This window comes from Physeter macrocephalus, unplaced genomic scaffold, assembly GCF_002837175.3.
Source record: "Physeter macrocephalus isolate SW-GA unplaced genomic scaffold, ASM283717v5 random_850, whole genome shotgun sequence".
NCBI lineage: Eukaryota > Metazoa > Chordata > Mammalia > Artiodactyla > Physeteridae > Physeter > Physeter macrocephalus.
The window spans coordinates 15,302-31,185 of NW_021146137.1; the positions used below are offsets into that span (position 1 = coordinate 15,302).

General features: G+C 54.5%; 2 protein-coding genes across 5 annotated transcripts; one reads left to right on the forward strand and one right to left on the reverse strand.

The window, feature by feature from the left end:
• The first annotated feature begins 998 nt into the window (after positions 1–998).
• PITX3 (paired like homeodomain 3) lies at positions 999–12,472 on the forward strand. Of its 4 annotated transcripts, none has more exons than XM_028486359.2 (5): positions 1,119–1,202; positions 2,722–2,841; positions 10,045–10,198; positions 10,371–10,573; positions 11,127–12,472. In XM_028486359.2, the coding sequence occupies exons 3-5, from the start codon at positions 10,081–10,083 to the stop codon at positions 11,712–11,714; spliced, it is 909 nt and encodes a 302-aa protein (XP_028342160.1). In that variant the 5' UTR covers positions 1,119–1,202; positions 2,722–2,841; positions 10,045–10,080; the 3' UTR covers positions 11,715–12,472. The 4 variants fall into 4 exon arrangements, with proteins under 4 accessions (XP_028342159.1, XP_007126935.2, XP_028342160.1 ...); XM_007126872.4 differs by having other exon boundaries at positions 10,069–10,198; XM_028486358.2 differs by lacking the exon at positions 2,722–2,841 and having other exon boundaries at positions 999–1,202.
• A 116-nt stretch (positions 12,473–12,588) lies between these two features.
• ELOVL3 (ELOVL fatty acid elongase 3) lies at positions 12,589–15,795 on the reverse strand. The gene is given in 5 exon segments (XM_007126871.3): positions 12,589–13,263; positions 13,266–13,385; positions 13,647–13,798; positions 14,436–14,568; positions 15,516–15,795. Coding segments are annotated over 5 exon segments (810 nt in total). The 5' UTR covers positions 15,616–15,795; the 3' UTR covers positions 12,589–12,958.
• Positions 15,796–15,884: the final 89 nt, after the last annotated feature.

Below are 15,884 nucleotides of genomic sequence, written 5' to 3' on the forward strand. Positions count from 1 at the left end.
AGGTAGCCCTGGTAAGGCTGGGAGAACATAGCCTGTGTGAAACAAAGAGTGCAGACTGACAGGGAACTTGCCCAGGCTTCTGAGGAGTGCCCAGTCGAAGCCCTGAGAACCAGCTAGAACCTCTTTTAATTTTGCGGGGGGGAGGGGGAGTAAGGGAGTCATAGTTAAGTTACTTGTCCAAGGTCACTCAGTGATGTTGCAGCTGGTGGCAGGGTTAGAATGCTGTTTTAGTTTGTCGCACTCCAAACTCTGCTTTCTCCACGAAGCCACCTTCCTTGTAGGAGAGGAAAAAAGGGCTGGGGTGGGGGTGGGGATGGGGGAGGTGGGGGCGTAGCCGAGAAGAGGAAGAGAGAAAAATGCAAGGAAAAAAGGAAAAAGAGGATCAGAAAGAGAAATTAGTCTTTCGAAGTGGCAGGGGAGGGAGGAATGAGACAAACAGCAGGAGCAGAGTGGTGGCGGAGAACATAAAAGAGGAAAGAAAGGCGAGACGTGGGAGGATTGGAGCAGAGACAAAAGGGCAGAGAGACAGACAGCGACAAGTGGAGAAAAGCGCCGAAACTTGAGCGGCAACGAAGTCTGAGCGCTGAAACCCCACGGCCTCTCCCGGCCCGTGCGCCCTCCCACCTGGTCCTATCCCCCAGCACCGTTCCAATTCGCTCGGGGTGGCGGCCTGGTCCCACCTCGCCGCCGACCGGCCCCGGATCCGCGGGGATACCCGGTCCACTCTACGCTCGCCCTCTCGGTTCTGCCAAAATGTTCTTCGGCAGCGCCGTTTCAGCCACGTGGGGAGGGGCGTGGCCCAGTTGCTGAGGAGCGCCTCCGATTGGCTAGGGGGCGGGGTTCCTGGCGGCGCGCCGACCGGACCACCCCCCTGAAGGCGGGGCCAGAAAATTCACAGCTGGAAAGGGTGGAGCCCCGGTAGCGCAGCTGGAAGGGGGCGGGGCCCGACGCGCGAGGCTCGCAGCGGCGGGCTGGGGGCGCCCTGGGCTGCCATAAAGTGAATGGGCGCCAGCGGGGGGTGGCAGTCCGCGGCGAGGCTTACTCTCTCCCAGCGAGTCCGGGAGCGCCGGAGCGGAGCGGCGGCCCGGGCGCAGGGGGGCGGCCCCCACCCCGGCCGGGTGCCCGGCCTCTGGCCCCTGCTTGCCCTCCAGACTGCGGCCGCCGCCGCCGCTGCCGGGAGTCTGCCTGCTGCGGGACTCACTGTGAGTGCTTGACCATGCGGGGGACAGGGGCTCACGGAGCCGAGGGGCCATGGCCGGACTTCGGGATCCCTAAAACGGGACCTAGGGCTGCTGAACTGGAGAACGGTGCCTGGGGAACGGGTCGAGACAGGGAGGGCGGACTGCAGACCTGGGGCCAGGACTTAAAAAAAGGGAAACTTAGTGCCAGGACTCGGGGGACAGAGAAGGGGAAGACTCGAGGGATCCGAAGAGAAGTCGGAGACATGAGGTCAGGACAGGGGCTCCGCGAAGCAGGGAGTAGAGTCGGGAAACCATTACCAGAAAGCGCCCTGGAATCCGGGGGCGCGGGGCCGACAGCCAAGGAGCCAAAGGGGTTGGCGAGGCCCTGGCCAGCGGGGGCAGCTGGCGGCGGGCGCCCAGCAAGGCGGCAGTTGGCAGTGCCCAACACTCCTCGGCTGGGTCTCAGACTCCAGGGACCGGGAGCAGGGGTGCGTTAGTCGCACAAGCTTCTCTTCCCAGCTGCTTTGCAGTTGGGATAGGAACCGTGTTTTGAGAACCCGACAGCGACCGGGTCAGATGGCCACTGTGTGGGCTGCAAGGCCGAGGTTGGGTAGTCCGAGTGACCAGGCGGCGGGTCTGGTGTGTCTTCTTGGGGTGTCAGGGCCCCGATGGGTCCCGACCTGGGGCAGCCACGGAATTGGACGGAATGTCCGCGGCGCGCGGGGCTCAGGGCTGACAGAATGTCCGGCGCAGCGAGGTTGGTCTCTCCGGAGCAGGCGCTGTGTCGGGCAGTGGTGGACAGAATGTCCCTGGCCGAGTGGCATGTCCATTTACCCCGCAGCGCCTGCCCAGCTGCTGTGTGTACGGTGGTGTTTGCTGTGGTGGGTTGCCTAGAATTGCAGCTCACACTTTTCAAACTTGTCTCTGCTCCTAGGGGCTGCGGGACATGGAGCAGGGAGTGAGAGTAAAGGCTGAAGCCTGGCCTTGGGCTGGAGTGGCCCGGGAGACATTCCCTCTCTAACCCAGACTAGATGCGATCTGAGCATCACCCCGGACTTCCAGAATCCAAATTTGTGGAGAGAGAGCCAATGGTGGGACTGCTAGTGGGAACCAAGACCAGGAAAGGAAGGAATGAACCACAAAGGGCAATGGGAGGGCAAAGAAGAGCCTAGCACAAGCCCCTGACAGCTTCAGTTCCCTCACAAACTCAGAGTCAACCCCTAATTCCAATACAGCTGACCAGGCACCCCCAGACTCTGCCTGGGTGTCAGCAGGCTAAAGTCTCCTTTCTCACAGTGGGCAGGAGCCCAGGCCCAAAGAGAAAACTGCAGCCCTTTAGCAAAGCAAACCCTGTGGTCTTGTTTCCCTTTTTGCTTCCTCAGTCCCACCAACCCCCACACCACTCTGGTGGCTGAGAGGAGGTAGGAAGGAGACACAGAATCCAGATGCTGGGATCCAACATGGGACTTTATTGCCCTCTATCTCTGGTTGGGAAGGATGTCTCAGCCCTACCCAACTACCCTGTTTGCTTTTCCTACAGCTGGGAGAGGGCCCTGATTTCTTTGGACCCATACAATGACCGCCCATCCTGACTCCAACTCTTTAACCAGAGCCCAGTTAAGCTGAAGGGAGCAGAGTAGAGAGAACTCTCCCAGTCTATGTAAGTAAGCAAAACAGCCAGTTTGGCAACTAGTTACATGGGGACAAGTGCAGGGTTATATGTTTAGCAATGAGTAATCTAAACAAGTGGGTTTCAACCTTTCTCACCCTCCAACCGTGAATGACATATAATACGTCCTCCTCACACTCCCACCAGCTAGGACATTCTTTTCCAAACTGTTTTGTCCCTCTCCCCTTTTTGATAAATATAAGTCATATCCCAGTTACCCCCATCACATTCTGATACCCTTTTCAAGGGGCTTGTGCTCCCATTGCCTTTGAAAACCACTGAAATTATAGGTGGAATGAAAGGCTGAGTCAGGAAAGGAATAGGGAAGGCATTACCTGAAGACTGTAGCCCTAAGTTCTACTTTTGCCAAACAGGCCAAAAAGCAATGGCATTATAATAAAGATGACTAGAAACAAAAGGCAGACCTCCTGCCCCTGCATAAAGCCATTTAGCTGAGTGCATGCCTGGTCACTGGCTCTTGGGAGAATGTCATGGACCCAGAGAAGGGTCAGATAATGGTGGCAGAAGGGGGACCCAGGGGCTGCTGGAGAGAGCAAACTTGAAGGTTTAGACCTCTGGAAAGTGAGATAGGATGGAAATTCACAAAATAAGGAAAGGCCTAGATAAGCAGATTTGTTTGCTCCCCAAATCCTGAAACCAGAGATGAGGGGGCCTCTTAGAACTGGAATGATGCGAGCACAGGATGAATAGGAAAATGTTCCTTGGCACACAGTGGGCAGCAAACTTCCAGAGCTCTTTTCCAGAGAGGTGGTAGAGGCAGGAAGTAGAAAAGGAATCCTTAAGGGCTTGGAAGGATGAATGCATGTCAGAGCTACAAATGGTTGCTGGAGTGGAGGGGGCGAGGAGTGGAAAGAGCTCAGTCCCTGGTCTTAGGAGAACTGGATTAGAATCTCTTCAATCTGTGTAACCGTGGACAAATTCGTCTTCTTAGATGTGAAATAGGGATGGTCATTCCTGCCATTCAAAGTGGTTTTAAGAGTTAAATGAAATCATATATTTGAAAGCCCTTTGCAAATGGAGAAGCACCACAGAAATAAGAAACATTATTGCTATTATTATGCCCAAACTGTAGGTCCCCTGTAAGCACAGAATCTTCGTTTGGAAGGGTGGTGTCTCAAGCCTTAGATCAGCCTGCTAGCATCCGTGATCCAGTCATGGGAAGATTCTCAATGACAGATGAGACACCCTATCCTAGGCTTCAGGTGCCAGCCACTATCCCTTCCCAGATGCTTAGCTCCTCTACCAGACCAAATATCCTGATCTGTTCCCTGCCTGCCTCCTGCTCAAGGATGTGAATATGGACCCAGAACCCAGGTCCAGGAAGGGAGGGCAGAGGAGGCAAGCTGGAGCTGAGTTGGGGATGAGCACAAGAGAAAGACACCACCCAAATCTTTTCTTCTCCATTCACTCTAAACGATGCTTCCTAGAGTGTGAGGGAGGGAGATGGCAGCTAACCTGAAGGGTCCACTAGGTCCTGAGCTTTGGGACTATCTAGAGTGTCTATCTAGAGTGTCTAGTCCCTAGTCACTGACAGGGACCCATGATAAGAGTGATAGGGAAAGAAAAGCAAAGGCAGTGGGGTGAGAAAGCTGCTTTCAGAACTCTCTCCACTCCTCTTGCTTCCCTGGGGCCTTCTTTTCACCTCTCATAGTTTCCCCTTTCTTATCTCTCCCCTGCCCAATCCATTCTGCTCACCACTGCCAAATAAAGATCCCAAAGACACTGCTTTTATGTCACTCCCTCGCCTACAAGCCTCCAGTGACTCCCACTGCTGGGAGCAATGCTTCTCAGTAGGCGGTGAGGTGGAAGAGGGCAGTATAGGAGTGGGAGTGGCATGACACTGCAGGCTAAACCAACCCCATCTTTCTGGTGTGGTGATGTCACTTGAAGATGTCTCTTGGAGATTTGGAGAGAAAACATTATTTTTTATATTAAAACAAACATAAGTATGGAATGGAATGCAAAATTATGCTTTGATTTTTAACATAAGGCTGAAGATCTCAAAGAAATTTCATACTGGCGGCCACTGTTTCAGGTTGTGCCCCTAGTGTCCTGTACTATCTTCTCTCTTACTTAGTCTTAGGGGTGTTTTGGTGGAAAAGTTGGAGTTGCTCTAGCCTACACTGTATAAAGCCTGGACCCCCACCTCTTGCCCCTCATTGGACACCCTCTCAGCCTGACCATTTTTCTCTGATGATGTCTCATTGCCCACACTGAGACCCTGGCCAAGCTAGGCTCCCTGCTACCCTCTAAACCTACTGGTCTGTTATTTAGAAGCCTCTGCCCCCTTCTCTGCCTCCCTAATTTCCAGATCAGCCAGGTGCTACATTCTCTGAGCCCCAAAACTTGATACCACCTTACATGGGCTACCGTCTTTCTGATCTTCCACAATCTGAGAATCAGGCCCATGCAGACCACCATTCCATCCTGTGCTCTGTTTGCCTCCCTAGACTGTAGGCTCCTAGAAGTTAGGGTCTGTGCTTTACCATTCTTGGGTATCTCTCAACAAGCACCTAATGCTTGTTGAAGGAAAGAAGGGAAGGGGGGAAAGGGTGTGGAGGCCCATTTCTCTGATCCCTGATTTACCCCTTGATAAATTAAGTGCATCAGATCATTGTTGCCTCTACCTGAGTCTTAGGGTTTCCTCTTGGGGCTGTGAGCCTTGTCTACAGCTGTCTTCATTTGCCCTCATTTTCTCACTGCAGCTCAGCAGACCAGACAGCGTGGGTGCTCGGCATCCCTAATGAACATGAGGCTGTGTGCACTTAAGGGCCTCACTTTAGTTTTAGGTTTAGAGGATGGTTCTGTCCTAGTTTAGGGCCCTGGTTTACACCTGTTCGCCAACTTGCTGCTTGCTGAGCTGAGCCACAGCATCACAACTCCATCCCCTCTTCTTTTTCATTCAGCCCATGCAAGAAAAGTTTTTCTCCCATTTCGGTTCCAGGGTGTGCCTCCTGCCTTGGGTATTATTATGGCAACTACTTGGGGGCTCTTTGGCTGTGACCCTGGTCTACCCCTTTGGCTTCAGGACAAAAGTGGGTGCACATGGCAGTTGCCTTCTTGCCATGAGTTGTGTCCCTTGGAAACTATGGCCTCCCCACTATGGCCTCGCTGGTCTGTGACAGTCTCTGATCTCCACCTTAACTATCTTGGATATTTTGTTCTTGCTGCAGTCCATGACAGCTTCCTGTAATTCCATGCTGTACTTCAGAGTCAGAGGTCACCTGCAGGCCCTCTAGTCTCTCTAGGGCTGGGATTGCCACCCTGACACCAGTGGGGCCTGGGCCATGCACCCCCTGCAGAGTGTGTCGGAAAGGCTGTGGTGGGGCAGGAGGCCCCCCCAAGAGCTGGACTCAGCACCACTGTTATCTCTTGACTCTCTTTGGCCCTTCCTGGTATTTCCTACCAGCATCAACCAAACCTGTGGCTTCCAGACCTACTGCCTGTCCCTGTCCACTGAGTGAGGCGAAGTCCCTGGCCGCAGTCCCAACTCCCCAGCTTCCCGACCTCCAGCAGTTTGGGGGAGCTTAATCCTCAGCCAGCCTGTCTCCAGCTCAGACAACAGCTTGGCGCCCCCAGCATCTGCCTGACTAGCCCACCGGACACAAGTCTGCTAGAGGCCTCTGGCCCCACCCGCTCTCTCTGTTGACTGCCTGGTATTAGTGTTCCTGCTTTTTCAGCTCCACAGGCAGGGCCCTTCTCAGCCACACCCCCTCTTTCTGCTATGACTAACCCAACCAAGAGCCTGAAGCCTTCATTCTTTCCTCTACCACCAGTCCCTGGTGCCCAAAGTGGCTCCCAGCTTGGGCTACTCTGCCCATTTGGCTATTTCCTTATTGACTGGACCCTCCTTTATGTTTAGGACAGAGTGCTCACAACACACACTTGCATCCCTCTCTAAAATGCAGCATGCTTCCCTTTATTCAGAGCAACTTTTCACTGGGGGACACAGGATCTAGGGAGGTGAACCACTCAAGCAATGGCAGAGACAAGAATGAGATCTTATTTACCACTCTATCCTGAGTGCCTTACTCAATGCCCAGCTCACAGAAGGTGCCAAACAAACATCATTTCAATGAATGAGGGGGAAAACAACAACAAGAACAACAACTTGGATAGAGTTTGACCCCTACCCATTTTTTAAAATAACTTTATTTATTTATTTATTTATGGCTGCGTTGGGTCTTCGTTGCGGTGCGCGGGCTTCTCATTGCGGTGGCTTGTCTTGTTGTGGAGCACGGGCTCGAGGCACACAGGCTTCAGTAGTTGTGGCAAGTGGCCTCAGTAGTTGTGGCGCACGGGCTTAGTTGCTCCCCGGCACGTGGGACCTTCCCGGACCAGGGCTCGAACACGTGTCCCCTGCATTGGCAGGTGGATTCTTAACCACTGCGCCACCAGGGAAGCCCCCTACCCATTTTTAAATGTTATGTTTTATTTTAACCTTGTAACAATACTAAAGGTAGATAGGGAAGGGATTATAATCTCACTTTTACAGATGAAAAAATATGCCTAGATAGGTAATTTGCGAAGGACACACAGCTAGTAAGTTGGGGAGCCAGGACGTGAACCCAGATCTTTTGACTCCAATCCTAGTTTCTTTGGGGTATACCAGATTACTTTCCCAGGAGGGGCCTCGTCAGTTTCTGCCCCCCCACAGCTACCCCATCCTCTTTTTCCAGCATTCTCATACCTTCTCCCCACTCAGCCAAACAGGCTCTCTCCAGCAGCCACTGAGTGTAGACCACTCCCTCCCGTGGCTCCTTTGGCTTCCTCCTCCCCCACAGAGTCCTTAGTTCCTGGGACTGAGAGCTGAGGTTCAAAGGGGCCAGGAAGGGGAAGGGGGAGGATAATGGCTAGCTCCAAAACAGCCGAGGCAGCTGTCCCTGTCACAGAGAGAGGAGACTGTGTGACGGTGTGTCTGTCTGCCTGAATGTGGGAGAGTGTGTGTTTGTATGCCTCTAGCTCCAAGTCCTAGTGCTTATTTTGTCTGAGTGGGGGCCCGTGTGTGTCTGCATGTGTGTCTGTCTGTCTCTGGGAAAACACAGCCTGAACTCTGCTTTCTCAACCTCGTCTTTTATTCTGGCCCTTATCTCTCCTCACCCTGCCTCCCTCTGCTGAAATAAAGGGTGAAACCAAGACACAGGTATGGAATGCTGGGGGAACGGGAGTTTGGAAAATGGGAAGTCTGGAGGCAAAGCAAACTGGAAGGATGAACGGCAATGGTGGGATTCAGCTTTCTCTACAGGGAAACCCAACTGTCCCTCTTTTCCCAGCTCTGCCTTGCTCCTGTGGGCCTCTGGAGAGGTCAGGGGCATGGTTTGCAATTTTGAGGGCATCTTAGGTATGAAGAGGATACTTCAGAGCACCCCTTTTTCCAGCTCTCAGTTCTAAGCCTCCCCAGCTACTTGGGAAGAGTTACTAGTCAAGGCTGCTCCAGGTCCCTCCCAATGGCCTCTCCCTTCTGGAGCATCATTGGGCCAGCCCTAAGCCTCTGGCTCCAGTCCTCAGATCTGGAAGGGGAGGGAAGCAGAGCAGCCCCACCCCTGGCCTGACTTCTCTCCTTCCTTCCCGGGGTTCCATTCAGCCCTGCTTCTCCAACCCTAGGAGAGGGTCCAAGGTCTAGTCCTCTCTGCCTGTGGAAAGAACAGGGACTGTTTCTCAACCTCCTGCCTTGACCTCTGACCCATCCCCAATCTAGCTTGAGAGGTGGAGAGGTGGGGGGACAGCTGTCATCTCTGAGCTGGTTGAAGGGGGCATTACCATGTGCAAATACAGGCCGCTGCCCATCTGCGCCTCCCTGAGAAATGCTCCTAATAAATTCAGAGCAGCCAAGTGACACACGTCTCAATCTAGGCTAATCCTCCACATTAATGCCACCTTGCACAGCCTGCATTAAGTCCCTGTTAATGGGGAGGCAGATGGACCCCTCCTACCCAGCTTTTCATCCCTGTTTCTCTGTCCCCAGCCTCCTTTGGTTCTCCTCTGACCAAGAGGCATCTGGAGTCTTGAGCCCCACTAGTGCCCCTTTCCCTTCCCCCCACCAGAGGGGGCCTGGGAGAGCCAGAAGGAAAGGGGACCCTGCAGGAGACTTGCAGGGGGACCCAGGCAGGCTCCCGGGCAATGTCAGGTAAGGTTTGGCATAGGGAGTAAGGGTAGGAAGGGGGTTTTAAGAAGCCCACATCCACAGCCTGGGGTGGGCCAGCAAGAAGCCGTGCCTGACAGTGGTGATTGGTAGGATGCAGTGTGTGTCTGGGCAGGTATAGAAGCAGAGAGTGATTTTCAAACTTGTTTTTGATCCTGGAAGACTTTCTTCAAATGAAATCTCTCCAGAAAGCATAAACAAAACAGACAAAAGCAGGGCTGCCCTAGTTGAAGTAGACCCGAGTAAGATCAGGCTAGATTTCTATCCCTGAGGTTAGCCCAAAGTTCCAGTCCCTGAGTGGGTTTGTGAGGAGGGCCCCAAAGAACACAGTCTGAAAAAGCAAACAAAGAAAAGCATAGTTTAGGAATCTCCCAGACCTGGTTCAGATCCCAGTTCTACTGCTTACAAACTCTTTAACCTTAATCATTACTTCAGGTCTCAGTTTCCTCACATGAAAAAGGGTGATCATACCTAATATTGATGCATTCTTGTGAGGGGAGAGATAATGAGGTGAAGACACATAGTAAGTACTCATAAATGATAGCAGTGATTCTCCTTATGGGAGACATATCAGGCCTGGTTCAAAATCAAATCTGTCCCACTGGAGAGTGAATAACACAGGTTCAGACTGCGTCTCAGGTGTGACTGGCTGAGAGGCATGTTTGAGTTTAAGGGGATATTGGGCACTCGTGTGAGAGGGAATTTAATTTTTGAGTATGTGGTGTGTGGTATGCGGTGTGCAACAGTGTGGTTTTCATTAATTCAATAAATATCTGTTGAACACCAACAGTGCACCAGGCAGGGTTCTAGGTGCCCAACACTGAAGAAATCAAAGTCTAGTGTGTATAACCGTGTATAAAATCTCTTGAGTATACACCTCTCCCCGCTCTTAGGCTGCTGTTTCCCCATTCTATCCTAGAGCACCCTACACAGGGGTAGCTTTATGTCGGTGGCAGAGAAAGGGGGCAGAGAACTAGTGGGGAAACACTATGGGAACCGGATAACCCGGAGATTTTCTTCCCATTAACCAGGTCTGTGTCTTCGCTTCCCTCCAGAGTCCTCCCCCCATGGAGTTCGGCCTGCTCAGCGAGGCAGAGGCCCGGAGCCCCGCCCTCTCGCTGTCAGATGCGGGCACCCCCCACCCCCCAATCCCGGAACACGGCTGCAAGGGCCAAGAGCACAGCGGTGAGCGCGCCCCCTTCTGGGGGTGGGGGAAATAACAGCTCCATCCCTAACGAGGGTGGGACCCGGGAGTGCAAGCCCAGGTGGGAGTGAGGGGCCCCGCCGAGGAAGTCCCCGAGCCCGGGAATCCGCACAGGCAAGGACGCGCTGTGACCGACCCCACCCCGGCCCCCAGACTCGGAGAAGGCCTCGGTTTCGCTGCCCGGCGGCTCCCCCGAAGACAGCTCGCTGAAGAAGAAGCAGAGGCGGCAGCGCACGCACTTCACCAGCCAGCAGCTGCAGGAGCTGGAGGCGACCTTCCAGAGGAACCGCTACCCCGACATGAGTACGCGGGAAGAGATCGCTGTGTGGACCAACCTCACTGAGGCCCGCGTGCGGGTACGCCGCCCCCCACCCCCAGAGCCGCCACCCTCACTCCATCCCAGGCCTCCCTCTCGCGGGCCGCTCAGCAAGTAGCTTCGGAACCAGCATCCTGTAGTTCTGCCCTGCCTGCCCCATCCTCGGACCCAACACCCGACGTCCCCCGGCCCCGGCCCCTGCCCGCACGGCCTTCTTTCCACCAGCCTCCAATCTCTGCCCTTCCTGCACCCTTTCACTCCAGACGGCGCGCTCCCTCTCCCCTGGCACTGTCTCTGGTTCTCCTCCTCACCTCTCCTAGCCCCGATCCTGCTGCCCACCCCCGCAGCCCTGTCGCCCCCGACTCAGTTCTGCGGCAGACTGCTTCTTTCTCAGCCCGCTGACTCCGTGCGCTCTTCCCTCACCCCGGCTGCTCCACCACCCCATTCCCGTTTCTGGGTTGGTTATGCCCCACCACCTCCTCTCGCTCATGCTCCGCCCAGCCCCGGACCCCGCTTGGTCCCCTGCCTGGGCGACCCACCCACCAGCCGCCTGCGGGGGCTGGGCCCTGACAGCCTTTCTCCCACGCCCACAGGTGTGGTTCAAGAACCGGCGCGCCAAGTGGCGAAAGCGCGAGCGCAGCCAGCAGGCGGAGCTGTGCAAGGGCGGCTTCGCGGCGCCGCTCGGGGGGCTGGTGCCGCCCTACGAGGAGGTGTACCCCGGCTACTCGTACGGCAATTGGCCACCCAAGGCGCTGGGCCCGCCGCTCGCCGCCAAGACCTTCCCGTTCGCCTTCAACTCGGTCAACGTGGGGCCTCTGGCTTCACAGCCCGTCTTCTCGCCACCCAGCTCCATCGCCGCCTCCATGGTCCCCTCGGCCGCGACTGCCCCGGGCACTGTGCCAGGGCCCGGGGCCCTGCAGGGCCTAGGTGGGGGGCCCCCCGGGCTGGCTCCGGCCGCAGTGTCCTCCGGGGCAGTATCCTGCCCTTACGCCTCGGCCGCAGCAGCCGCAGCAGCCGCCGCCTCCTCCCCCTACGTATATCGGGACCCGTGTAACTCGAGTCTGGCCAGCCTGAGGCTCAAGGCCAAACAGCACGCCACTTTCAGCTACCCCGCCGTGCCCGGGCCGCCCCCGGCCGCCAACCTCAGTCCGTGCCAGTACGCAGTGGAACGGCCTGTGTGAATGGCCCCGCCCGTCGATCATCCCTGAGGGCGGGGGCGATAATTTACGGCCTCTACGGACTGGGGTCGTCTTGCCTGGCTTGCCCCCGCCCCGGGGCCTGAGAGGGGTGCTGGGGCAGTCGGGCTTGGGGAGGCGGCCGGCTCAGGAGAGAGCCTTCCCCCTCCCAGGCCTGAGGGGTGGACTGGGCCCTTAGTCCGCGCCCCTGGAACTGAGGCCAGGAACAGGGACCAGTTCCCCGGGGGGCCAACTCACCCTTGGTCCACCCCGCCTTCTCCAGACTCCCCTTCCCCGGTTTTCAAAGATAAATGAAATAAACGTGCGCGGACTGTCAAAGGCCTGATGATTCAGAGTTGCGGTTGAGCCTTCTCCCCTCATCCTTCCCCATGTCTAAAGGAGAGCTGGGTGTACAGGAAAGAGATAGGGGTCCAGGCTTCTAGGGCTTCAGTCCTCCCCAGGCCACCAGCACCAAGATGGGGAAGCCTGGGGATTCCTGGAGCTGAGCGGCGCACGCATGCGTGCGTGCGTGTGTAGGTGTGTATGGTTTGGACAAAGCTGGTACTGCAGCGCCACCTCGTGGTCTCATGGGGGATAACTGGAAGGTCTGATCTCGAATGCTTACTTAAAAGATGTCAATTCTGCAGCTTAGGAAGCCTATGACTTTAGAAAAAGTTACTCCACCTTTCTGCACCTGTTTCTCACTGTTCCTATGAGGGGCTTGGGCCTCTAACAGCAATAAACTTCTGGTCTGTAACAGACATTTATTAAGTGCCTACCAGGCCTAGTATTCTTATTGAGTGTCTGTGTGTGACTCTCATCCTTCCACACACCCTCTTAAGCTTCTCACACACTGCCAGCAGCCCTCCTCCATCACAGCAGTCTCCTTCTTCCTCCAAATTCCCAAACCCCCAAAACCTTGTTGAAATCTTTAATTTAAAAAATAGAGCAAGAAGAAGAAATATTTCTGGAAATATAGATCACTCAGCTCTGGGGAGCCTCCTCAGTCCCACTCCATCCCAGGGACTGTTTGGCCTTCACATTAAAAACAGAAACAGCAAAGTACTAGATCACACCCCCACCCCAGGGGTGACACTTCTTGACTGTCATAACCTCCTGACACCTTGGGGTACACATCCCGTGGGGAAACCATGCAGAAAAGGCATCCTAATTATTTTCCCAAACCTAAGCTCAGCCCCTCAATGCCCTGGGGAGGAGAGAGCTCGGGGCTCCTTCTTTTCTCCAACCCTTCACTGGCTCTTGGTCTTGGCCTTGACCTTGGTAATTACATAGTTTTGGTGGAAGAACTGGACAAAGAGGAGGAAATAGGTTGTATACAAGATGAAGGACCAGAAGAGGTGTTCCTTTGTGGTATGGCATCCCTGTTCCTGTCTCCAGATGTAAGTCAGGATACCGACAGTGGCTCCCATAAACATCTGCAGGATTTGCAGGCTGGTGATGAGCATGGGAAACCACCTGGGGGGCTTTACTTTGGCAGCCTTCAGAGTATAGTAGGTGTACATGATGGCACGTACACCGTAGTTCATGGTCATGACCAGCCGCCTGCAGTCACCTTGTTCTTGTATCCAAAGCTCTTGTACACTAGCTCTGTGCTGTCATGGTACCAGTGCACAAAGATGAGTGGCCGCTTACACAGGATGATGAAACCTGTGTCTCCTGGGAGATGGGGAGTCATAGCAACCCTGGCATACCACCCAGTGTTGGGACCACCCTTCGCACCGGACGTGGGGACATATGGGGAATTGTCAGGGCAGGGAGAGGGGTCTTTGTGGCAGAGAGTCTAAGGAGGGGCTTGGGTGAGAGGTGTTGTTAGGAACCAGGGGTGGGGAAGGGACTTTCCATGTGATGGGTAAAGGAGGGGCACTGAGGAGGGGTGCAGTTGACTGGACACCAGAGAGACAAAGCCTTGCCACTCACCAAGTTCAATGATCTTGCTGAGAATAAAGAGGCAGGATCAGAATTTGATTATGGGATTACCGGTGAAGATGAAGAAGCATACAGTTTTCTTTAGGCTCCCCCTAAGTAGCACGGTCCCCATATAGCCCCATGTCCTCACTGCCCCAAGGATACTGAAATAGGACAGAGGAAAAGGGTATAAGGGTCATGCTCAGGCATCAATCCACGCTTCACCTGGTCAACTTCCACCATCTCCCCACCCTCCATAGGGGATGGGTCACAGCTTCTGAGATCCTGTGGCCAACCTGGTAGAGCCAACCAGTAATCTAGAAGACATGAAGGCTAGGGAAGGACCAGGGAGTGCTGGAGGTTGGGACTGAAAGTTGAGTTAGGGAATAGGGCTCATGGGATGGGAGGAGATGGGTGGCAGGATGGGGGGTGATCGAAGGAGTTTGGGGGGGCGGAATATGGGAAGAAGGGGCTGGGGAAGTTATTGGACGGTCTTGGGAGAGGGTATTAGATGCAGAGAGTATTAGAGGCTGGGGAAACTGTTGGAAGTACCAAGACTCCATGAGCACAAGAGGACTCATGAGAGAGAGCAGAGACGGCAAGTTTGGGGACTAGAGAAGGAAAACAGGGGAATATGGGAGGAGTGTGGAACCTGAGGAGAGAAGTTAGAGCTGAGAGAATGGGATAGGGAGAGAGTTAGGGGGCAACTTGGGGAGTTGATACAATTGAGGTTTCTAGAAAGTTTTTAGGGATAGAATGTGGGTCTAGGGTCTATAAGATAGGTTGAGGGGGGGTTCTTACCTGAAGATTGCAAGGCAGAATGACCAAAGGATGAGAGGTCCCTGCAGGTTGAAGCCCTTCCATGCCTTCATGTAGTTCTGCCCCACAAAGATGAGCAGCAGGTAGATCAGAGCTATGGTGAATGAGGTTGCCCGGGCAGGCAGAAGGGAGAAGGGATGGCCTTATGGGTAGGTGCTGGTTAGAGGAATGCCCACTCATATCTCTAGGTGAATGCTCTGGGTTGGAGTCCTACTTCTGCCACTTACTAGCTGTGTGACATTGGAAAAACTACTTAGTTTTCTGAGCATTAGTATTCCCCTTATTTTGTAAGAGGGGAATACCACTCCTCTCCTGACAGTGTTAATATATATAAAGTACCTAGCACAGGGCAGGGGCTATGTCCAAGGTTTCTGTGATTACTGCTCTCTCAATGGGGTTGGGAGTGGGTGACAGCTGCTGACCCATGCCTAGAAGCAACCCAGGACTGTGGTGTAAGAAGAATGTGGCAACAGCTTCTGCCTCGTTGGGTCATGGCAAATTGGCTGGAGCACAAAGTCAACCCACAAACACCTCTGAGGAGCTCTAGGGCAAATCCCGAGGAAATTTTGGAAGAGTGTCTAGATTTTATCTCCTTCTCTACAGCAGGGATGATGGAGCATTTGAGGAACAAGATAACTGTGAAGGGCAGGCTGTCCCCGGGTACCAGCACTATGCACGCATGCGCAGACTTGTGGCCACAAAGGATGGAGAGTCATCTATAAGGTGGGTGGGAGTAGGAGTTCAGATCAACTCCATTCTTCAGAGACCAGTTCTCACTACAGTCTTTCCTCTTGGTTTCTGTCTCCTCCCACATTCCTCACGCCATCCTCTTATTTCTGCCTTCCTTTCTTCCAGACCTAACCTCTTTGAGGTGCCACAAAACCTGCACCTTGGACAACGGGTACGTGAAGCCAGTACTGGGGAGCCCGATACCTTTGCTCTTTAGCAAAATCACTGTGGGTATTCTGTGTATCGCCCTCCCCCTCTTCCGCCAATCCCCCCAAATAGCAGTCATCAGAGTTGGGCCCCTGACACGGCTCTTCCCCTTCTCCAGGTCTCACCAGTACTCCTCCAAAACGGGCCTTATGTCCTGGAACAGCTCGAAGTTGTAGGGCTGGAACATCTGCTCTACTTCATCTGAGACATTCATGGCTGTGACCATTTCGTTCTGCAGATGCTGAGGTCGGGAGCTTAGGGAGCTGGACGAGAGTTAGGGGACCGAGGATGGAGCGAACCTTGGTGCAGGACTGACCAGACCCAGAACCCAAGGAACTACGCGGCAAGCCGAAGAGCGTCAGATCCAGGCACGTGCGCTTGCAGTCCAGCCGGCTTCCACCACCGCCGCCGCTGCGGTATATAACGCGGAATTGCCAAGCGGCAGGCCTCGGAGGCTCGCGGCGCCCTCCCTGCGCCCGGCCATTATCCAATCTC